We start from the raw sequence: 24,511 nt of genomic DNA, 5'->3' as shown, positions 1-24,511 counted from the left end.
GGTCACGAAGGACTCTAGGCCACCGCCTATCAGTCACGTAGTCTGAATGGACTCATACACCGGGAACCTCATCTACCACGTAGATGGGTCTATCCACCAAGGAAACCAAATCTATCAGGACACTACGTCTCACGGGAAGACAACCAATCAGAGATGAACTCTGCTACTCAGGGACTCTGTCAACTACGAAGACTACTCACCATCAACCAGGACTCTCCACACCGCCATGCTCTACTACAAAAGGAAAGGTACTCAACCCCATCAAGGGACATCTGAACTCATCTTGAATCCTAGTTATTCATCTATTTGCTCAGGAGATCTGACTTTGGCATCAGAGAGTCCCAGGCCGGAACCACACCGGTTCTCCTTTGTCACCCAGGGTCTTTTGCAGGTTACGGCACTCGAAGGACCGCTGAGCGATTTCTTGACTCAACAGTGGGTTTTTATCATAAGGGCATTTTGATCATTAGATTCCTTAAAAGTAACGTCTAATATCCCAAACTAACGGACTAGACTAAAGTGTTACAATGTTTTGAAAGTAAAGGGGGCACGTGTAAATTGTTACATTGTAAGGATACATTTGGACAAATGGGCATTTTGAAGGGGCATTTGACAAAAAACCCTTAATAATGAGAAGATTGAAGGAGTTAGGTCTAAGGGTATTGGTCCAATGTGCCAAGATTAATTAATTTATCCTCTAACTTTGGTTTTGTATATATTCCCTTCGTGGTACCAAAGTTTACTTGGTCTAATAGGCAGAAGGGTTCTACCTTGATTCGTGAAGTTCTAGATAAAGCTATGGTTGATCCTATAGGCTGGTCTCTGTGTAAGCATGCTTGTGTTATGTATTGCACTCCTTTGGGTCTGACCATAATTCACTTATGGTGGATCTGAGACCTCAAGTTGCGTCTTTCAAAAAGGGGTTTCATTTTCAAGCTGTTTGGTTTAAACATCTTGGGTTTTTTATTTTTGTAAAGAGAGATAAGAATTTTTTTAAATTTGAATTTGATTTGTTATCAAAATGGTCTAATGAAGTGTTTGAAAAGTTGGAATAAGATGTCTTTGGTAATTTATAGGTTTGAAGTATTGGTTATTTGATCAGTTATCTTTTCTAGAAGCTCTAGAACCTAAAGAGACTGTTCTTACTCAATTAACGAGGTTCGGAGCAACATACATTGGTTGTTAGAAGTTGACGAGGTATTTTGGTTACAAAAATACAGAATTTCTTATAGTGAGGACCGGGATAGAAATACAAGGTTTTTTCATACAATGGAAAATATGCACCTAAAAAAAGGTTTCATCCCTTACATTATTAATTCTCATGGGTTCAAATTTTTTTTATGTACCCTCTAAGGCAAAATTATTTGTTGATCATTTAAATTCTATTTTCACTATTTTTAATTCATGTTGGGAATGGGTCAAGGGTGTTGTTCTTAAGTTTTGTATATCATTTTTCTTGTCCTTTTTTTTATGCCCTTTAAGACTAACTATATATTGATTACTCTTATAACAAAGACTGATAAAGATAGATAGATATGTTGACGAATTTAGGCCTATTAGTCTTTGTATTGTATCTTATAAAACAATTGCTAAAACTCTTGCAAATAGGCTGCATTCAGATATTATTATATAGCTCATAAAGTTTTCCAGTTATAAAACCTCACATAGGAAAACATGGTTGGGTATCTTTTAAGTTGGATATATCAAAAGCATATGATAGAGTAGAATGGGAATATTTAAAAGCTACTTTTTGAATTTTTAGGCTTTAGTCAATAATGGTGTGATATGCATAATTGTGTGTTATCCTCAATTTCATATTCTATTAAAATGGATGAGAGTTGTTTTGTTTTGTTTTTTAGCTTTCTAGGGGTATTCGTTAAGGCTGTCCTCGTAGTTCATATCTTTTTATTATTGTCATGGAGGGATTATCATGTATTTAAAGGTATACAGAGATTTAGACATGTTTCAGGGGATTAAAATTTAAATAGTTGTCCTTAAATTACTCATATTCTTTTTGTAGATACTTTTGTTTTCTGCAAAGCTAATCAAAATGATATCTCAACCTTACTTGCAATCTAAAAATTGTTTCAAGTTGTTTTTTTTTTTTATATAGTAAGAATGTCAGGGAGTGTATGAAGAATATAGTTAGTTGTAGTCTTGGTATTAATCCTGTCTACGAAAGTGCTACGTACCTTAGTACTCAGTATTTGAAAATAATAATAAGTCTATGATGTCGCAATGTTTGGTTGATAGGGTGGCAAAGAAGCTTGGGAGATGGAAGATTCCATTATTATATCAAACGGAAAGATCTATTCTAATTTAATGAGTTTTGAATTCTTTACCTACATATTGAATGCCATGCTTCTTAATCCCCAATAAGATTTGTTCTAAGTTGTATTCTATTAACTTGAATTTTTGGAAAGGGAATGATCTTGCTCAAAGGAAATGGATCCTTGTTGCTTGGAAGTCTTTATGTCAACCAAAATCTTTTGGGGTTCAAGGTTTAGATTATTATTTATTCATAATAAGGTGTTGTTAATGTAATTAGTTTGATCAATTATGAGTAGAAGTCTTGAAAATGAAATATTTCCAAAATATTTATATTTTTTTAGCAGGTTAAGGGGTGGAATTAGGGCTCTTTGATTTGAAAAAGTAACTCCAAGATGGTACCTTTAATAAGGAAATCTGTTTGCGAACAGTTGGATTTGATGAAGATGTGTTAATTTGGAGGGACCACTTTTGTATTAATCCTTTATTTCTAAAAGTAAAGGATTTTATTTTAAATAGGAACTAGAATGTTAATTGGGTGCAATGTCTTTTTCCATATATCAATTGCTGAGGCAAAATTGCAAATTTTTTTTTTTTTTTTTTTTAGTCGAATAAATTGCAAATTAAGATTAACCCTATGGAGGATGTGTGGTTTTGCCTTTTCGCGAAATAGATCATTTTCAACTAAAGTTATTGTTCAATGATTGCCTAAGAGTCAGTTCTACCCTTTGAAACTTCGTATGGCATTTACCTATTCACCTAAAATTCCGAATGTTTGGATGGAAGGTTCTTGTTGGAGCTTCACCTATAAAAAACTAAGCTCTTATCTTTCAAGTTAATTCATCCTTGCTGGTATTTTTTTTGTCTTTTTGTTTTTGAAAAGAACTTGAAATCGAGTGACACTTGTTTCTATCACTTGAGGTTTCTAAGCATATCTTGGTTGTTGAACCTTTAGGTCTTAGATTTGAATTTTGAGTGTCCTCTAATCTTTCTGAGTTATTTGATTCTTTTGTTCATAATCATAATTTATGTTGAGTTTGAGAAAACTAGTTTTATTTCTAGGGACAAATTTTTTATTTTTGTTTTTTTTACGGATGTTTCTTAATAAGGTTATGTTTAAAAACTCTTGTCATAATCATGTTAGGTTGTTATCAGTCATCAACATGGTTCATAATCTTGGATTGGATCGGTATCAGCCGAGGTTGATCCCGAGATTAGATTGATCCTATCCAGGTTTTGTGAATTGGTACCTAGATCGGATAACTTGTTCGAATCGGGCGATTGATCCAATACACATGACTCCCAAATCTCATATTGTTTCTTTCGTTCTTTGTCCCAAGCCTTTCAAAGTCGCGATTCACAGATTTGAAGTCCCAAATCTGTGAGAAAAAAAAAAAAAACTGGGATCTTTCCGTTTTTGAATGGGGAGTCGATTAAGGGAATTTCATAGATTTGGAAACCTCAAATCCAGAGAAAAAGGGGGCGGGGAATCTTTCCGTTTTTGAATGGGGAATAAATTAAGGAATAAAACCCAAATTTTACAATTCTTCTTCATCCCTGAGCTTTTCACACCGTGATTTAGAGATTTAGAGGGACCTTACCGTGGAAGGATTCACTGTGATTTAGAGATTTGGAGGAATCCTAAGCATTTTTAATTAAGAATTAAACTTGGATAATGGCAATAATGGTGGTAATGGGTGAGGTTGAGGCATAAAAGATAAGCTCAACACAAAAATAGAGATTGGATAAGCTCAATAGAGAATTAGGGATTAGGAAAGCTGAAGACAGTGATTACCTATTTTGATAAAGCCTGGCTTTTAATCATTTTTTTCCTATATAGGACCATTTCGACCGATCCAGATCGATATCCGCCTTGACCGATCCCGAGTCCAATACCTGGATTATGAACCTTGGTCATCGACTGGGTTCATATATTGAACGTTCTTCATTTAATTCAGACCACCTTTTTCTCCTCGTCTTTGAAATGAGTGAACTATTGCTTACTGAATATCTGAGGCTATCAGATGAGGCATCACGGATCATTATTTGTATTGGTAGCTTTGATCCTGATAAATCCAAAATACACCAACCAATCAGAGGCTGCCACGTGCCTGGCCCAAGTAGGTGGACCATATCGGGGCCAAAAGAGGACCAAGCGCAGGCGCCGACCACCGACATCCACAGGCACGAACCCCCTTGGGTGCGGCCACCCTTGGGCGCCAACCCCCCTTGGGCGTCGACCTCCCTTGGGCGCGGACCCTTATGTGCACACACAGACGCATGGATTGAGGCGCGGGTACCGGGCAAACATAGATCAAAGTACCACCATCATCATCTACAAGACACGCACCGTCTCCAGGACTCTAGGTCATCGCCTACCAGTCACATAGTTTGGACGGACTCATACACCAGGAACCTCATCTACCACGTAGATAGGTCTATCCATCAAGGATACCAAGTCTATCATGACACTACGTCTCACGGGAAGACGACCAATCAAGGATGAGCCCTGCTACTCAGGGACTCTATCAATTACGGAGACTACTCACCATCAACCGGGACTCTCCACATCGCCACACCCCACTATAAAAGGGAAGGTACTCTACCCCATAAACTCATCTTGAATATTATTATTCATCTGTTTGCTCAGAGAGATCTGACTTTGGCATCGGAGAGTCCTAGGCCAGAACCACACCGGTTCTCCTTTGTCATCCCCTGGTTCTTTTGCAGGTTATGACACTCGAAAGGACCCTTGAACGATTTTCTGACGCAACAGATTGGCGCCGTCTGTGGGAACGACGCTAGCCATCATATCTACTAGCTTGTTTCCATACCTGTTCAGTAATGGAACCACGAGGCAAGAAGACCGCTCCCTCCACCAACAATGCCCTGAGGGAGGGGAATGGATCACCTCCTCCAGAGGGCTCACACCACAGGGTCAATGACCACATCTCTCACGAGGAAGAGATCCCAGAGAACCACTAAGCTGAGGCAGTTAACCTCAACCCCAAAGCAGCCATCGAAGCCACTGCGGAGCCATTACCTGATCCCAATGCACCGGCGACTGTAGGTCAGATCAACAACTTGCAGCGCCAGATCCTTCGTGACCAACAACTCTTCCGCGATTACCTGAGGCAGCGTGCAACATCCCACCGTCGTAGGATAGATCCTCGATGGGAGTAGAGCCCTAGAGGACACCTCCCAGGGGTGATAGGTCAGAGAGGCACACCAGACAGCGGGGAGATCCCTCCCAGCATTTTAGGAGAACAGCAAATCTCCCAGTACGGTCAGACCGTGGGAGAACACCATCGCACCGATCCGTGGTACCTAGTCCAGAAGGCTTAATTAGGAGGTCGGCATTCCAAGGTCGACTAGGAGGAAGTCACACACCAGGGCGGAGCCAGACCTATCGAGAAGAAAGCCCCTCACGTTCACGCCAGGGGTCATCACGACATAACCATTCGCCATCCTGCCAACACTCAAGACGTGAGGGAACTTCAAGGAGAGGTCGAGAGTGAGGTTGTAGTGAACATCCAGCCAGACGTGAGGGACAGTCACAAGAAGAGGAGCTAGACAAGAGACTCCGAGATTTAGATGAGAAGCTGGAAGGATTGAAGAAGCAAACCAACAGCGAGACACACTCGACACCCGGGCAACATCCATTCTTGGTAGAGATCATGGCAGCCACACTCCTCTCCAGGTTCAGGTTACCCACCTTCGAACTCTACAGTGGTACCACGGATCCCAATGATCACATCAACTATTTCAATGGTATGATGACACTGTATGGTGGATCGGACGTGGTCTCCTGCCGAGCATTCCCTGCATCCCTCAAGGGCGAAGCTACCTCCTGGTTCTCTAGGCTGCGACCAAGGTCGGTAAGTTCATTCGCAGAGTTATGTGGACAGTTCATCACCTGCTTCCAGAGCAGCGTCAAGCAGAAGAGGACCACAGTCAATCTACTGAACGTGGTACAGAACCCTGGGGAGTCCCTCAGGGAGTACGTCACCAGGTTCACCAAGGAGTCCTTGGAGGTCAGAGACTTAGACGACCAGACCCAGCACGCAGCCTTGGTTGGGGGTATCAGAGACTTGGACTTGATCAAGGACCTGGCGCGACATGAGACCAGGACCATGAAGGAGCTTCTGGAGCGGTGTAACGAGTTCGCCAACATGGCCGAGGCACTACATGCTCGGAAGAAGGTGATCGATGCCAAGCCACAGGATAACAAGAGATCAGCGTCGGACGACTGTAAAGAAAGCAAGAGGTCGAGGTCCAAGGATGACCGCCAATGACCGCGGACAAGAGACCACGGCCAAAAAACCACGACCAAGAGGCCACGACCTATGGGCGTCAACCCCTTAGGCAACGAGAGCAAAAAAAAAAGCAAAAGAGAAAAGCAGGAGAAAGAAAAGAAGAAGAGAGAGAAGAAAGAAAAAGTAGGAGAGAGAAAAGAAGAAAAGAGTGAAGAAAGAGAACATACCAGGCGCGGTCGAAGCTCGGGTGCCGATCGAAGGCCCAGGCACGGATCGAGGCCAGGCGCTGTCGAAGCACAGGCGCGGATCAAGGCTCAGGAGCGGTCAAAGCACAGGCACGGTGGAAGCACGGGTGTGGTCGAAGCTTGAACGCGGATCGAGGCCTAGGCGTAGACCTCGGACAGGCGTCGATCGAGCAGGCGCAGACCACGGGGATGGCGCAGATCGAGTACAGGCGTGGACAGACGGGCATTGATAGAGTGCAGGTGCAAATCGTGGGCGGTGATCGAGTACTGACGCGGATCGCAGACGCGTTGATCGAGCAACAAGGGCAAGCTAGGCACAGACCAACGAGCACGAACGTAAGCACAAAGCAAAGGCCAAGCACCAAGCATGCAAGCTACAAAATAAGCCAAAGCCCAATGGCTGGGCAAGAACAAGAGGCAACAATCAAGAAACAAAGAGGTGGCACACAACTCTTTGCCACCCAAACACCTTGGGGGCAACGAAAGATGAAGACCAAGTGCAAGGCAGAGGAGAAGACTCAAAAAGCAAAAAGTGGAAAAGCAAGAGAGAAAGAAAGAAAAATAAAAAGGGCTGGGGGTCTTTTGCCACAGCCAAGGACCGTCATCGACAGGCCATGGGCATGGACGAGGTTCGAGGTTCGAGGTCGGAGTTCGCGAGGGTTCGAGGTCCGAGGTCCGAGGTCTAAGGTCAAAGTCTGCGAGGGTCCGAGATGAGAGTTCGCGAAGGTTCGAGGTCCGAGATCAGAGTTCGCGAATGTTCGAGGCTCGAGGTTCGAGGATCGAGGTCCGAGATCAAAGTTCGCGAAGGTTTGAGGATCGAGGATCGAGGTCCAAGGTCGGAGTTTGCAAAAGTTCGAGGTCGAGGTTCGAGCGAAGATGTGTCTGTGGCCAAAAGACCAATTCGAGTCAATATCAACCAAAAAGAAAGGGGGCCACGACCAAGGGCCGTAGGCAACAGGCCATGGGCAGAGACAAGGTTCGAGGTTCGAGGATCGAGGATCGAGGTTCAAGGATCAAGGATCGAGGCCCGAGGTCCAAAGTCAAAGTTCGCGAAGGTTCGAGGTTGAGGTTCGAGCGAAGATGTATCTGTGGCCAAAGATCAATTCGAGTAAAAAAAAAAAATTGGGAAGTATGAGACGTCATATTTGTCACGAGTTTGAGGTTTAGAGGCAGAGTATGAGAAGTTCGTGGAGTTCGAGATGGTTCGAACACCAAGGCCTGTTGGCCACCAAGGCGTAATGCCACCAAGGCCCGTTGGCCATCAAGGTCCGTAGACCACCAAGGCGTAATGCCACTAGGGCCCGTTGGCCACCAAGGTCCGTAGACCACCAAGGCGTAATGCCACCAAGGTCCGTAGACCATCAAGACGAAATGCCACCAAGGCCCGTTGACCACCAAGGTCCGTAGACCACCAAGGCCGTTGGCCACTAAGGTCCGTAGACCACCAAGGCCCAATGCCACCGAGGTCCGTTGACCACCAAGGCACAAGGCCACCAAGGTCCGTAAACCATCAAGCGCAACACCACCAAGGTCCATAGACCACCAAGGCACAAGGCCACCAAGGTCTGTAGACCATCAAGCTCAACGCCACCAAGGTCCATAGACCACCATGGCTCGAAGCCACCAAGGTTCGACAACCACCAAGGCTCAAAGCAAAAATGCAAAGTCTACTCTCTTAGACATTCTGATCCAAGAGAGTGGGGGGGCAAATGATAAACCCAAAATCACACCAACCAATCAGAGGCTGCCATGTGCCTGGCCCAAGGAGGTGGACCATATCGGGGCCAAGAGAGGACCAAGCGCAGGTGCCGACCACCGACATCCACAAGAGCGAATCCCCTTGGGTGCGGCCACCCTTGGGCGCGGACACCCTTGGGCGCCAACCCACTTGGGGCGTGGACCACCCTTGGGCATCAACCTCCCTTGGGCGCGGACCCTTATGTGCACACACAGACGCATGGATTGAGGCGCGGGTACCGGGCAGACGTAGACAGAGTACATCACCATACAACACACAGACCGTCTCCAGGACTCTGGGCCACCGCCTACCAGTCACGTAGTCTGGACGGACTCATACACCAGGAACCTCATCTACCACGTAGATAGGTTTATCCATCAAGGATACCAAGTCTATCATGACACTACGTCTCATGGGAAGACAACTACCAAGTCTATCATGACACTCCGTCTCACAGGAAGACGACCAATCAAGGATGAGCCCTGCTACTCAGGGACTCTATCAATTACGGAGACTACTCACCATCAACCGGGACTCTCCACACTGCCACACCCCACTATAAAAGGGAATGTACTCCACCCCATAAACTCATCTTGAATACTATTATTCATTTGTTTGCTCAGAGAGATCTGACTTTGGCATCGGAGAGTCCTAGATCGGAACCACACCGATTCTCCTTTGTCATCCCCTGGTTCTTTTGCAGGTTACGACACTCGAAAGGACCCTTGAACGATTTTCTGACGCAACAAATCCAATGACAAAAACTACAAGATGGACATCTATTTGCTTTCTACATTCTAGAATTGTGACAAAATATATTAATCACAGTTTTACATTCCAAGAATCATAATTTCAGAGATTACATCAAAGCTTGTTTGCAACAAAAGCAAGAGGATTGCTTCAAGAAGAGGCAGACTAGGTACTGTACGGAAGTTGTAACAAATGGCCATGGGAGAATTTTTGTTTACTTTTAGTTATCGTTGAGTTAATGCAGTATTTTGATTTCATATGTATTCTTAAAAGTATGAGGTTTCGATTGTACATAGACATGTAAAGGAAGGGTTGAGAGGCACTCGGCCCTAGTGACTGATTATGATGATGATGATAGTTTTTTATTCGACTAATATATTTTAGGGTTGATGTTCTCTGTGCTGCAGTGCAACCTGCGCCCAGACACAGACCAGGTATTCCTACCATTTGGAGGGACAAGTGGTCATTTTGCCCACACCCATGTGTCTGGACGCAGCTTGCGCCCCTGGCACAAAGAACATGTGGCCTATGCTAAAGATACACCGTATGCTAGCACCCTATGTATCTATCTCTCTCTCTCTCTATCTCTCTTCCCCTCCTTTGAAGAGTAAGAGAGTCGTTTTAAAGGGCGAAGAGGGAGAGAGACACACGCATAAGATACTAGCATACAGTATACCGTTAGCATACCCATCCCTCTCCCTTATTTTATTTTCATCATAAATAAACTTTAAAAATCATATAGATGTAGAGACAGGATAATGCTTGGCCTGGTGGTAAGGTCCACAGGGACCTGCAAAATATCTCTCAAGTTCCAGCTTCAAAAGAGTTGATTAAGTAAAAAGAATAAAGCTTTAAAAAATCGAATGAATAAAATGTAACGAATTGAAAAGAAATAGATACATGAGACTACAAAGGAAATATGTTAGCGCATAACAAACATGTATATCATGAATTTATGTATCTTTCTCTTTCTTGTTTTCAAAATTTTCTTTGGGGAAATGGAACGCTAACCGGTGCTATGTGTAGGCATGTACCAGCACCCAAACACATTCAGCACAGAAAGACCACCGCACCCCTAGACCTTTCCACCCTTCAGGAGGGTGTGGAAGTATTTTCGTGCCGGGCTGTTTGGGCGCAGGCACACACCCCACACACAGCACCAGTTAGCGTTCTTTCTCCCTTTTCTTTATTCCAACAACTCACATCCAACGATCCACCAGCAAAAGTGAAGCTGTTGTCGAGAAAGGAGATTGACTGAGCTGACCACTTTCAATCAACATCTTGAATTCGATTGATTGCCCGGTCTAACTGTGTCCAAATCAATAGCATAGAACGTTAACATCACTAGGACCCAAAAAACATGATTTATCACAACCAAAAACATCCCAAATCCAACTTAACACAGATATGCACCTTAGGTCAAAGAATATGAGACCCTCACCTAGCATACGGAGGGTGGTTCATAATGGTGTACTGACAGATATTAAAATAGTGCAATCTTTGTTACTGAAAGATCTTTTCTCTCCACATAATCATGTTCCTGGTAGCCAATGTTTATATAAACATGCTCTACATTGACAATCTTCACTGTACAAATTTAAATTAAGCGAGAGCTCAAAAACAAGATGCACCTATAATACAAGATTTGCCATCAGGGCACATGCACTGACTTGGGTTAGACTAACTGCCGCAGAAGCATGAAATCCTAGGGTAGTTAATGTCAATAGAAGCTTCGCCCACTTAGAGGGGGCATTCTATCTATACAATGTTCAGAGTGAGTTATACCAGAGCACGAGCTTTAAGCTCCATGATGTCAACTTCAATGATTGCCGTTAATGTAGGTCTCCTTTCGCTTCTAAAAGCCCCGTTCAATCATATCACTTGCACATCGAGCCATCAATTAAGGGAACCGCTGAGGATGCAAGATTTGTTGCCATTTCACCAAGAACTGAAATGCAACCCATTGTCATCCTGCATCCAATCCATGATTAAGCTATGAAATCCACAACACCATGGAGGTTTTAATAATGAACAGAAAAATTAGCTTCTTCTAAACTCACAAACTCCCTGTTAACTGAGTTGTGTAGCAACATCCACTGCAGATAGTAGCCTTGGCATCAAAACCGTATGTACAGAGAAACTCCAGCAACTCAAACCAGCCAGGGACCAGCAACCTCCATATAGTACAGAGCCAATACATATCTGATCCATTTTCCATAAGCTTCACTGCGGTAAGATCTTTCGCCTCAAAATGAATTTACATTTCATCCTCAAAACTTCAAGAAGAATCTATGAAGTTCAGCAATGGTAATTCCATGGTCTCTTTACCATAAACCCAAAACAACCTGAAATGCCAGGGGCTAAAACAGCCACTGCCTCAGATTTAGAAGAAATGATCAAGGATCGAGGTGTGTGAAAGGACTCCCATCAATATTAATGGTACTTCAGAAGCCTGCTCCAGCCTTTTCAAAAACTGTACAAACTTCCGATATTCTTCAGGAAGGATTAATTGAGGAACCAAGGAATCAGATATCATTGCAGAGGGATGGCATTAATATCTCTCAAGTGATTTCTAAGGAACCCTGACATTTTCTTGTGCAAGCCTACCTTCCTCAATACGTACATGAAGCTCTTCATAGGCTTGCATAGAATTGGCTGTGAACCTCTCCATGGCATCAAAGATCTGCTTCAGACCAGACTGCAAACTACTAATATTACTCATATCTCTCTGATGCACAAGCACACCAGTGCCCTGCCCAGAAACCATATCTATTTTCTTATCTAGCGCCTGAATTGCCTTCTGCATCTTCTGTTCTTCCCTCTCTAAGCCCTTTACTTTTCGCTCCACATCCCCAGTTGTCATCGTCTGCAACAGATCTATATTATGCCGCAAGCCCACTGCAAAAGCCAGCATCGCATCAACCACCTCCTTCTCTGAGATTCTCTCCATGGCTTGTGACCACTGGTTACAAATCACAAAAACAGGGGGTGCACCGATCCTACCTGGAGAAAAGGGAGGTTTTCCATCAGGTGTTTCTTCTGGTTCATCATAAATACATTTCAGAAGCCAATTGTTCAAGGCTGTAATATAGCCCTTCTGGGCGCCAATCCAACTGGAGAAATTAGAAATCCAATTAAGGACTTCATGTTCAAGCTGCATTGCAGCTTCAAGATGAGCAGCGCTGAACTTTCTGCTAGATATAATGGCATCTAAGCTTTTAGCTTCTGTAATAGCTTGGCACTGATTCTGATGGCATTCAAGCATAAGTTTCCACATTCTAATTAACCTGAAACAAATAAAAAATTATGGATTAATTACTTCCAAATATTAAATGAATAAAAATCAACAGAGAAGGAAGTCAAAGATACATAGATGGATGCAAATCATAACCATCATCTAAGCCCCTTCTTAAAACAATGGTTGTTCTTGCCATATGCATTATTCAAACTATACGAGTCTTCATCAAGAATAAGGTAAACTTCAACTGATTTTTGTCCTTCTAGATGGAACTATTAAAAGGTCTAGAAGAAATAATATGTTTGCAAGGTATAACATGAAATCTGTGGGATACTCCGAATGCTTCTACCAACAGAGATGTAGCAGATGTGAGAAGGATGGCTTACTCTTATACATTTACAGGGTTATGGCTGTAAAAATAGATAAACAAATAAATAAATTAAAGGGACTGTCTAAATGACACCACTATAGGTGTATTTAGAACTTGACACCTTTTAATTGCCCCTTGTCTTACTCCCAAAAGTTATTTAAGTCGGGGGTAAAAAAAGGTTTTCAAAATAGTTTGAAAATGACTAATCATTAATGTCATAATAAAAATTTGTCATTGTCTTGCACATTTTTATTGTCCTTATTTGTAATTTTCCATTTATTAATATGTATATATGTGGATCAAGGCTCATGGTAGGATTCAGAATGATCTACAGCCTAAGGTTCTTGTCTTTTCACCATTGTGTTGTCTTTCTTATCTCCATCTTTTTTCCCTTTTTCTTCCTTCCCTTCTCTTTCTCCTTGCTCATGTTGGGACTGGTTTCCTGGTTTCTACCTTGTTTCAGTCACAAATTATTTGACACCTCTTACAGGAAAATACCTAACTTAAAACAATAAAAATACATAAATAAAACCAAAAGATCTGAAGCAATTATTTGGAAAAGGAGAAAGGCACTCCTCAGTCCTCATACAAAACCAGATTTACCAGAAATAACTGAGATAGAAATTAATTAACCACAGATTCCTCCAAAGAATTGTGTTAAAAAGAAACAGGAAAAGTTATCAAAGATGAGATGAGATGTCCTGATGGAACCAGAAACACCATATGATCATTCACCTGGAAACTCCCTGTTATGATAAATGAAATTCCTCATTTCCAGAATAATGTTTGCTTATTTTGACTTCCATCTAAGTGCTCCTCAATAGGCAGGTAAGCACAAAACAGACCAATTCTCAATACAAATAAGCTTCCAATAATTTAAGTGACTACAACCATGGTATGGCAGAGAGGTAACGGAGATCAGTCACAAGTGATAACCAGTCCAAAAGAGGATCACAAACTTCAGGTCCAGTAACAGTAAATACAGAAATTTCAGAACAATAAAATAAAAAACAAGAAATAGAAGATAGGGTAGTCTCTCTCTGGTCTCTCATCCACGGCCTCTCACCAATGGCATCTCATCATACTCTCTCACACAGCAAAGCACAAAGCTATGTTTGTTTTTCTCAATCTCATTAATTCAAAGTCGTGTACAAGGCTGTAGCCCCTTACAAACCTATATAAAAGACTCAACAACAGACTAAAACACTAAAAAGGAAAGGCCTAACACAATCCTTAACTAATAAGGTATCATAAACTGATTAGGAAACTAAAATAATTAAAGAAACTAAATCAAAACATGACTCTAAACTAAACTAATGAAGTAAATCCCGTTTTTCTACTTTCTACCCATATTTTGGGCCCATTAAAGTGGCTCATTACAAAGAAAACCCATGGGATCAAACATCCAACACCTACATAATCCAACCCAAGGCTTATTCCAATAAAATAAGCCCTTTAGGTGTCTTATCTACATCAAGAGGCTTATAGAAAAATGTTCTCTCCACCACATCAAGAAAATGCATTATAAACTTCCAATATCTGTCCTTATTATGTAGTGATATTTAGAAAGAAAAAAGCAGGCATTTTCTAAATCTTCAAGTGTCAATATTATAAGAATTACCCAAATGACAACCCAGACTACAGGCCAATGTAAACCATCCATACCCATAATTAGGCCCCACTAACAAGATATCCAAGGCATTCAATATGGACTAGATGGTTGATGTAGTATGGACCACTCGAACCAGCATAAACCAAGCCATAAGATGGACCAAGTTCAAGGAGATCAAACAGCCCACCTTAGTTGGACCAGCCAACTCAATGGAGACTGAGTGTGCCCAAATCATGGGCTTGATACAGCCCAGATGGGCTTAGCTAGTTGATTAATTAGTTTTAATTAGTATTAGTTACTTCGCAAATAAATTTCCTATACATACTAGGATTTTATATCAGTTATTATAAATACAATGTAAGGCTTTGGCCATGGGGACACTTTGGATTTTGGAATAAGATTGAGTTGCCTTGCGCATGGGGTCTGTGAGAAACTGCTGGGGTGAGAAGCCTACAACTTGAGATAGGTTATTCCTGTTTTCTTCCTCTTCTTCTTCTCTTTCTTCTTCCTGTTTATGTTCTGTTTTCACTGATGTTTTATACTGATTTGTTTCTCTATTAATCTATTGTACTGATCTGTGTTTCGATTGTTTGATCTGGGTTAGTTATTCCTCTACAACATATTATCAACTATTCGTATTCTGTTGGTGTTGATTTATATCTGAGAATCATCGATTACACCCTGGCGGTTACTCTGTTTCTTTGTCAGTTTCAAATTATGGTATTTTAAATTACATCTGTTTCGTTAATCTGGTCAGCCCCACACTTTGGGGTATCAAAGAGTACCCCTAGAGGGAAACTCGACCAAGCTTTGGTGGCTTTCTGAACTCAGTTTTGTGTGCTACTTTAAAATCTCTGATTTTTGCAGAATCCCAGTTTCAGATCTAATATTTTTAAAATTACTTTGAATCAGACTCATCTGATTGACTTCATACTCTGGGAATAGCATTAGTCTGATGAAATGATAGTTGGTTTGATCCAAGTTTCAGGTTGTTTTGATTTGAATTAATTTGAGTTTCTCTATCTCCTGGATCTCGGATTCAGAAATCACTGTTTTCCAAAATAGTTTAAATCTAACCATTGGATCAATCCCATATTCTGAAGGATTTTTATTCTACCTAGTTATGATTAATTCCTAGAATCTGACCTTCATCCGAGAAAGTTGAATTTCTGTTAATTTTTAAGTTGATTATCTTAGTTGGGTTTGCTTGGGATCCTATCTGGGAGGGTTTTAGAGTTCATCCTATCAACCCCCCCCCCCAATCAGTGGTTCTCGAGTATCCAAACCAAAACCACCTAGTTGATCCCTAACTGATCCAAAATCTCCAAGAAAAGGGTTCTCTCCATGGTGCAGGCTTATTCCATGTGAGAGCTCAATTGAAATTCAAGATCAGTAGGCATGTTGCCGAGTTCACCTTCAACTCAAATCCCCCAAGTTTCAGCCTAATTGAACTTCAAACTCATGTGAAACTGAAGGTTAGAAAATTGGTTTAGAAGTCCATTAAAGAAAAGAGGACCACTAAAAAACAGTTGGGGAACAGTCCAATATATATGGTTGTCATATGGTTAATTTAGGCATCCATTGATGAATTCCCTAATTGTGTGCATCAGAGGATACTCCAAAAAGGAACCAAATGTTATTTATGCCATGTTGTTCACCGTATCCCAGTGACAAAGGTTTCAATGGAAGCTTTATATTGAACTATCACACAAATTCCTTGAATGCCTAATTGAATTATCAAATAAAATAGTGACAACAAAACTAATAAAGGATCTTTATGCCATAAAGCAATATACCTGGTGTCTCAAAAAAACAAGAAAAGAAAAAAAGTAAGGATATGAAAAGAAAGAGTGGGCTCGTTATGGCACCAAAAATTCACATACCCATGAATTAATTCATTAAGTTGAGGCCACAACTCTTCATCCCTCAACTTAGTTATCTTAACTGATATCTTATCAACAACTTGAATTGCAATCCTTATTTTGGTAGATAAATTCCTGACTAGAGTTTGAGTGGAGTCAACTTTGTGAGCCTCAGCACCCTTCTTGTCCAATCTCAGCAGTCGCTTCCGCTTTCTGTCATGCAATACCCGCATCTTTTCCTCAGCCTGTAAAAGCAAAAAAATTGGAAGTGTATTAAATCATTGAACACTCTTTAGGAATGCAACCACTGACGGGAAAAGATGAAGGTTGCATTTTTTCCCCCTTTTTAAAAGGAATTATTGCTATTCCTGCTTGCTGCACCTAGGAATAAGAGCTGATGGTGAAAGTCTTGCAAAACTGCTCTACAGCCATAAAGTTGGCATAAACAACTCATCAGGGAAAAAAATATTTAATATTAATGTTGTAACAATCACTAATACTGAGGGCATGAAAATGGAAGAAAACACTATTGCTATTCGAATAGTAAATATGGGTTAGGCAAACAACTGAGATGTTTAAAGTTGTAACCGTGCATCTAATCACATCCTCCTGGGCAGTAAGAATTAAGAAAGATAAGAGGCGCAATGAAGTACTACATACCCAATTAATATCCTTTTCAGTTTAGAAAGTTCGGCAAGATTCTCAGAGAGTCCCCGACTGCTCTCTAAGGCATAAAATATCAAGTAAAAATGGTTGTCTATTCCAATTGTTCTATAATGAGCCTTAACAGGCAAGATTCGTCCCAATCACTATAATGAGCCTTACATATGGCTGGCATAATGCTTACGTAAAATGATAAAAAAATGTTAGATGTTCTAGAATATGTAACAGAGAGTTATACAGAAGAACTACAATTGTCTACACCCTCTTCGAACTAATGATCATGGGGGAAAGATACATATTCATTATAAAAGAGAATCGTTTATAAGAAATTATTAGCTTGCTGCTTGCCATGGTATACAAATTAGTATTACATCAGCACAAGAAAGGTTTTGGGGAAGTATACAAGCGATCAAGAGTAGAGAGAACCCAAAGAGTTACTTGAGTTTTTAGGGAAACTAAAGTTTTGGCCTAATTACATGAGCTGCTCAGTGTGTATGTACGTATTTTCTTACTTCTCACATTATTATCCAACTGCTTTAATCAAATATAAATTGTGTTTTAATGATATCACCTCTAACAAGGAATATAGGTAAAAATGAGTCCTAGGTAGGAGGTAACCCTTCAAGAAAAGTTAAAGAGACATGTGAGTTAGTTAACAAAATTAAGCCTTAGTCTTTGACTAGATTAGTAATAGTGGAAATTGCTTAGTCGTACATACATGTTTATGAAGGGATATATAGATAGCTTTTACATATGATACAACTTTCTTTACAGTAACAGATGAAATTTTCCAACCTTATCAACAGAATAAGAATCTGAAATTCTTAATAATTTACTAATCAAATGCAAAAAAAAAAAAAAAAACTGGGAGGGTGGGGGGGGGGGGGAAACAAGTTATACCCCTCTGCGAGATTGCTCCGTCTGAATTATATAACAAGTAAAAGAAAAGAATGCACGGGAATTTAAAAAAAAAAAAAAAAGAAGCAAAGGATTATAGGGAAGAACATTAAAGAGGACAAAAGCAGGGACAACACCATTAACACCGCAAACAGGATGGTGGGGAAAAAAAGAAGGTATTGATGGCTATATAGAAAGGACAATGCTGAAAACAGTGGGGTAGTGCTTAGTAAAGAAAAGTACACATGCCCAGATCAACATAAAGGAAATTAAAAAAATAAAAAAATTATCAACTTTTAAGTGCAGAAGGTACTAAAGAATCTATCTGTGATTTGTATCACTTCACTGTTTCTAAAAGAACACAATAACCTATGAAGCCAAAAAAGAAGAAGTAGTGGCAGTGAAGGGATAGGATATCCCTGTTGTACCATAATACTCCGAATAACTCACATGAACTGATGATACATATGTTTGTTCATATTCCCTTTATATTAAACCATATTAAGCTTACAGATCTATTATAATTTTGAGAGTAGAGGAGATTCTCAGAAAACGGAATTAAGGTCCACTATTTATTTTCCCAATTTTGATTTTACAGGTAATACAAGAAATACAGGTATACAACAGCTAAATCAAGAGCACAGTTCCTCCATTTATTTGTGCACAAAAAGAACAAGATATATTCTTATATTCTACCCAAAAATAGAACAAAATAACTGTAAGCCCATCACCTGAGAACCTCGTCTAAGACCAAGATCACACTTAAGTTGAATATACATCCAAACATAATCCATCCAAAAGTTCCTTTGACTTCCATCAAATAACAAGATGCTGTCCCAAAATATAGAGCATGACTCACTGGAACTACTTAGAACTAAACTTATTAGGATATAATCTCCCCCAAATCCAACACTACAATATTTCTTAACAGATACTCAGCATTTCTAAACTATTAAGGCCTAGAGGTCTCTCTCATACAGATTGTAAATAAAATACTTCCAGAAACGGAAGAATACATCAACAACCCAACAGAACTTGGTGTAATTTACTGATGTTCAACACAAACTGTTAACCTTCCCAACCAATTCAATAGAACTGACATCAACACAATTAATTTACAAAAGAACTGAATATTCACTAAATCAATAGCACTGAGCAAGGAACAGCAAATCATACCTTGACTTCATCATAGAGTTTTTTTTCCCACATGTACAGCTTTTGCAAAGTAGATGATAGATTTGCCGACCTTGACCTCGTCCCCGCACCCTCGTCAAAGTCCACCCCGTAAGCAGAACTACTCATCTCGGTGGAGGATGATGCCTCAGAACTTTTAGAAGTGGAAGGCTGTGAGGATACCACTGATAGAGGAGTAATCACATGCAACATCTTGGAGGAAACTGTTTGAGAAAGAAAACAATATCAGTTGATGCAGCAGATCCACCAGAATCCAATTGCAATTAAAAACAAGCAAGTTAGTAGGAAACTCTAGCAGTTATCAAAGAGAAAGTTCCTGATGATCCAAATACCAGGGTGTAAAGTAGCAACCAAACAATAAATAGAGCCAACGTGCAGATCAAGGTGATCCAAAAACAGTCCCGACAATTTGTGACCAAGAGAAAGAAAGAAATAAAAGGAGTAAAATCTAAAATTTTGATGAGAACAGAATAAGGGGAAATAGATATGAAATCTCTTACCTTGATAAACTGATTTTTTCTTGCGATAAGGTAGCTTTCCAGCCTCGAGCATCCCGGAAACCTCACTGCCGGACTCTGCAGCTCTCTCAAACTGAATCTTGATTTCCACCACAACCTCTGACACACCACGAAGGCGAACCCGAGCCTTAAAAGCAGCCACATTGACCTGATCCTCAGAGCGCTCTTCGTTTGCAATCACATTCTTGTCGACCGAATGAACATCATATTCTACCCCTTCCACAGAGACACTGGGCCTCGTTTGGTAAAGTGATGCCTCCCCATCATTATTTCCGCGCTCCTCCTCATCATCTGCCACCTTCTTATAGTAATTCCCATTTTCACTATCATCAACAAACTTCTGGACGCCATGGACTTCCTTGACAACTTCGTGGTTAAATTCTTCGTCCTCCAAATCAGGAATCCCTTCTTCCTCTCTCACTTCCTTGGAGTCACGGCTGGGAGTGTAAGGAGGGTTATTATACCTCTCCAAAGCTTCGAAAGGGTTCAAGAAATCCCAAGGCGAGTTCCTCGGCGGTGAAGGCGGTGGCGGAGGGGGTTTGGAAGACGTTGAGGACGACTGTGGTGCAGCCATGTGCTGCGGAGTAGAGGAAGAACCACCGTAAGCACCGAAGAAACCGCCATAGTTAGAGTAAGCGTAGTGAGGGTAAGGAGAGGGGTCATGGTTGGGGTAGGAGTTAGAAGGGTAAGGAGCGGGGTCATGGTTAGGGTAGGAGTTAGGATAGTAAGAAGAAGAAGCTTCAACACGTACGACGTCTGGACTCATGGGTCGCTGCTCGTAAGACACGGAGGGCATGGGACGATTTCTCATATAATTCATGGTCATGAACCCACCTCGGAACGAAGCCTCGGGACCCTGATCGTGCTGATAATTCTGGTGGAAGTCGTGAGGGGGAGGATGATGATGCAGAGGAGACGAGTGACCAGAATGGTGATGGAGAGATCCGGAGTCATCATCGTCAAAGTCATCATGGTCTTCGTCTTCAGAATCGGAATGGAATTGAATATGAGAATCCGAATTGGAATTAGAATCACGAGCTATAGCAGCTGCGGGAGGGGGAAAGCTGGAAGGCTCTGCTGCAACGTTGATGGTAACACCTTTTTTATGAGTGGGGAGAGGAAGAACAGGGGAAGGGGGAGAAGTGGACTTGTCGAGATCTTGATCGAAGACGCGCTCCAAGGAGAGACCAATCCCTTTGAGAGAGTGTATGTAAGCGATATGAGCATCGGCGAAGGCGTAACGCTGCCGGATTGCCTTTTCCAGATAATCGCAGCGCTCGCGGCAGAGCTTGACGGCCTCCAGGTCATCGACCTTTGAACTGGTACAGCCCATGTCCCTCCCGGCTAGGGACGAAGAAATTGAGAAATTTCACCCGAAAAAGATAAAAAAGGAAAGAAAAAAAAAAAACCCTAGAAGAAAGAGTGAGAAAGTGAGAGGATTAAGATTTATGCATCTACGGAACAAACACTTTCGCTCTCTCTCTCTCTCTCTTCACCTCTCAGGAGATGTGAGAAAGATAAGGCAGAGAATCCCTTAGAGAAGGAAAGAGAAAGGGGGAGGGGGGGGGGGACAGAGAGGAATCTTTGCCAGCGAGGAGTCAATCGTCGGTTTGTAGAGCTGTAGCAAAGAAAAAGAGAAAAGGGGAGATGGAGAAGCACCGGCACCGGCACCGTCGTTTTAACATTTATTCACTGAAGATAGAGATTCAGAGATAGATTTAGATTGGATTAATAGCTCCTCCATTGCCATAGCTATTGCTATCTGCTGCTATTGCTATATGCCAATAGAGTATAAAGACAGAATTATTAGTCTTTGCTTTTAGTAAAATGTGTGAATACTTCCAGGAAAAAGGAAATTGGAACGAAGAGAGGTTCGAAACAATTCGAAAGCATGCGAATTTCATTCCAAAAATAAAAATTACGTAAGCTAGTTGAGGTCTTCCGCATGAGAGATGAGACCATGAGAAAGAGAAAGAGAGAGTAAAGCAGTCCAGTCCAGGATCCAGGATCCAGGGGAGGTAATGTTTACTTGTTACGGGAGTTATTCAGTTTTGACGGCTATTTGCCGCTTTTGGGATTATTCTTTTGATTTTTAATTTCGAAAATACCCTTACGAGTGTTGAGTTCTGACAACAGCCGATAACGTGTGGTTTGCTACTCCTAGCCGCCGCGGAGCCTTCTCCCAAGTCTTTCACCCGTGTAATCCGCGGAGAGAAATATAGAGGACTATGTTCTTTTTGGGTCAGCGTTTTCTGTTTGGTGGGAGCCTGGTTCGAATCAAAAGGCGGATTTCCATCCTTCATAGGGTAGGGCGGTCATTTTCGTGGATTTTATTCTTTTTAATTCTTTGGGGAGAGAGATATGGCCACTTAATCAAACATTGTTCAACAAATCTAAGGTCTTAAAAAATAATAAAAAAATGAGAACATGTTTTAAACGTGTTTAAAACAAAAATGTTTGTTGTTTAACGTTTTTTTTCTCGTATGTTTAGAAAAAATAAGACAAAATGTGTTTAAAACAGTGAAAAACTGGAACGCATTTAAAATGGAGTTTTAAATGCGTTTTTGTTAACAACACTCCCATCCTTCGTCCTATTTTTTTCTCCACTTCTATCATTTCCCTGACGGCACAACCTTCGTTATTTTATTTATTAATTTTTTTTTCGTCTATCCTACTCAAGGACCCATGGGCCAACTACAAACTAAGGGGAATGCTAAGACAAGCCAACAATCTACAACTAGAGGAGGGAAGGGAGAGAGGGGTGCCTTTTTGGCACAAGATGCAATCCAGGAGAGTCGATCCCTTGACCTCCTGGGGTAGATGCACTCAACTTGCAAACCATCAAAATAACATTTTCTTTTTCATGGATTGGGAGGAAAACCCATATAAGATTATTTCAAATTCTTTAAAATTACGAAGAAAAAAGGTAATTGTGGACGACACCATTCCTGCAGTTGATAGTTTGTCCGTTGGAGAGATTGTTGTAGATTCGGAGGTTGAAGCATCTGTTCCTATTGATTCTGTTACTGATACTGAGCCTTTGAGGAGATCTACCAGAGCTCGCAAGTCTACCCTGCATTCAAGTTATGTCAGTTATCTGAATGAGTGCGAGTTTGATATTGGACAAGAGGAAGGCCCAATTATTTTTCTTCAGACAACCAACCATAGACACTTTAACAAATGGTTGGAAGCTATGAAGGATGAGTTGTTGTCCATGCAGAGAAATGGTATTTGAGAATTGGTTGAGATTCCTCAGGGATGTAAGGCTGTTGCATCAAAATGGATTTTTAAGACCAAGATTGACTCCCAGGGGAAGGTAGACGCTACAAGGCTAGACTAGTAGCGAAAGATTTCACTCAAAGAGAAGGCATTGACTGTAGGAAACCTTTTCTCTTGTTTCTTCGAAGGATTCATTTAAAATCATCATGGCCATTGTAACTCACTTTGGCCTTGAGTTACAACAGATGGATGTAAAAACTACTTCTCTAAATGAGGATCTGGCTGAGGAAGTCTATATGAGATAGTCATGAGGCTTTGATACCACTGTTAGTTTTACAAAACATTCACATAATAACATGATCACTTTGATCTTCACATGGCTAGAATACAACATCATTGATGGCAATAGAAGGTGGAACAATGGTCATACCTGTTCCTCTCGTTTGTAGAAGATCCTAGCTTTCACAACAAGATCTCCAAAGATTTACACCTTGTGGTTAACAGCCACACGTTCTAATGTGCCATAAGCCTTCTGCCGTCTCCTCCCAAATATTTTTCTCTCTGTAACTTTCGTGAGTCGAGTTATAAGAATACGATGGATAATGACAGGGACCCAAAGTTGTTATAAATAAACCCCAGACCTAATCCATCCCCACAATGAATGGTTTGAATTAAATTCCCTTTAAGTGATTAATATGGGCTCAATAAATCAAGTCATAATAATTTGGCCCAAGAGTATTTCTATGTAAAATCTGCCGCAATGAAACAAATCCAGATGATTGATTCTTATATCCTACAAAACCCAAAAAGGAAATACATAAAGAGAAGATTTTTTTCAAAATATTAACAAAATTTCAGCACCGTTTATCAATTTAAACAGAGAAAAATGCAAAGAAAAAAATTTCAACCTTCTATAACTCCGAGATGGAAAGCAGAGCTCGAAGGCACCATATTGCCTACTCTTGCATTTTGGTGCTCACGGGCAATGCGAGAGGAGAGCTAGAGAGTCAGAGAGAGAACATATTTGATTTTCTTTTTGAGAAGGGAAAAAGAAGTGAGTTGTGATTTTTATTGTTAGTAAAGATGGATTAGGGAAGGTGTTGCAACCGATATCCTCTTCCACTAGCGCTACAGCCACCCCCTCTTTTTTCTCCCCCAATCATCTTCAACAGATTGTCTCCATATCACTGCAAAGAAGAACCCAAGTTGTTCTGTGATTTGGAGTACCTTATGAACTATTTTTGTTCACAAATTAGATAGGGGTGAACGGTGTGTTGGCGCCGAGAAGGGATGGGCATGGGTAGGGGCAAGGAGCATGGTATGGTGGGGTGGGGTTGCAGGGGTGAGGTAGTGGTGAGTTGGTGATCGCGATGTTGATGGTAATTGGGGTTTGGATTAGTAAAGGAAGGGGATCGAGGTGAAGGTTCATAATGAGATTTAGAGGGATAAATTTGGAGTAGGACTAAACCAATAAGGCATCTCGAACATCCCTTTTGAAAGAATAGGTACCTCAAAAGTCCTTTTAACAAAGATTGGGTAGCTCGGGTGTATTTTATCCTTTTTTTTAGGACAAGGTACCTTGAAAGTAGCATTGGCAAGTATCATAGAGAATTTTTTTTCTTTTTTTTTTTTTTTTAGAGAGGGGGGGGGGGGAGGTACCCTGAGAGGCAACATTACCGGC

At 41.1% G+C, this 24,511-nt stretch overlaps 1 protein-coding gene across 1 annotated transcript; it reads right to left on the bottom strand.

Annotated features, from left to right (window-relative positions):
• Positions 1–11,524: 11,524 nt before the first annotated feature.
• LOC122662111 (protein ALTERED PHOSPHATE STARVATION RESPONSE 1-like) lies at positions 11,525–20,995 on the bottom strand. Its single transcript, XM_043857672.1, has 5 exons — positions 20,287–20,995; positions 19,594–20,247; positions 19,076–19,296; positions 16,361–16,584; positions 11,525–12,544 (listed from the first exon to the last, which is right to left on the bottom strand). The coding sequence occupies exons 1-5, from the start codon at positions 20,942–20,944 to the stop codon at positions 11,830–11,832; spliced, it is 2,472 nt and encodes an 823-aa protein (XP_043713607.1). The 5' UTR covers positions 20,945–20,995; the 3' UTR covers positions 11,525–11,829.
• Between the last annotated feature and the right edge of the window lie 3,516 nt (positions 20,996–24,511).

Source organism: Telopea speciosissima, chromosome 5 (genome assembly GCF_018873765.1).
Source record: "Telopea speciosissima isolate NSW1024214 ecotype Mountain lineage chromosome 5, Tspe_v1, whole genome shotgun sequence".
NCBI lineage: Eukaryota > Viridiplantae > Streptophyta > Magnoliopsida > Proteales > Proteaceae > Telopea > Telopea speciosissima.
This window is presented reverse-complemented; position numbering and strand designations above follow the sequence as displayed.

Excerpts from the sequence above, each read along its gene's own strand:
- LOC122662111 (XM_043857672.1), bottom strand. The coding sequence starts at position 20,944 with ATGGGCTGTACCAGTTCAAAGGTCGATGACCTGGAGGCCGTCAAGCTC. Across the intron at positions 20,248-20,286 it reads CGCTCCTTACCCTTCTAACT|CTTACTCTAACTATGGCGGT; the intron begins CCTACCCCAACC and ends ACCCTCACTACG. Across the intron at positions 12,545-16,360 it reads CTTAATGAATTAATTCATGG|GTTAATTAGAATGTGGAAAC; the intron begins GTATGTGAATTT and ends TATTTGTTTCAG.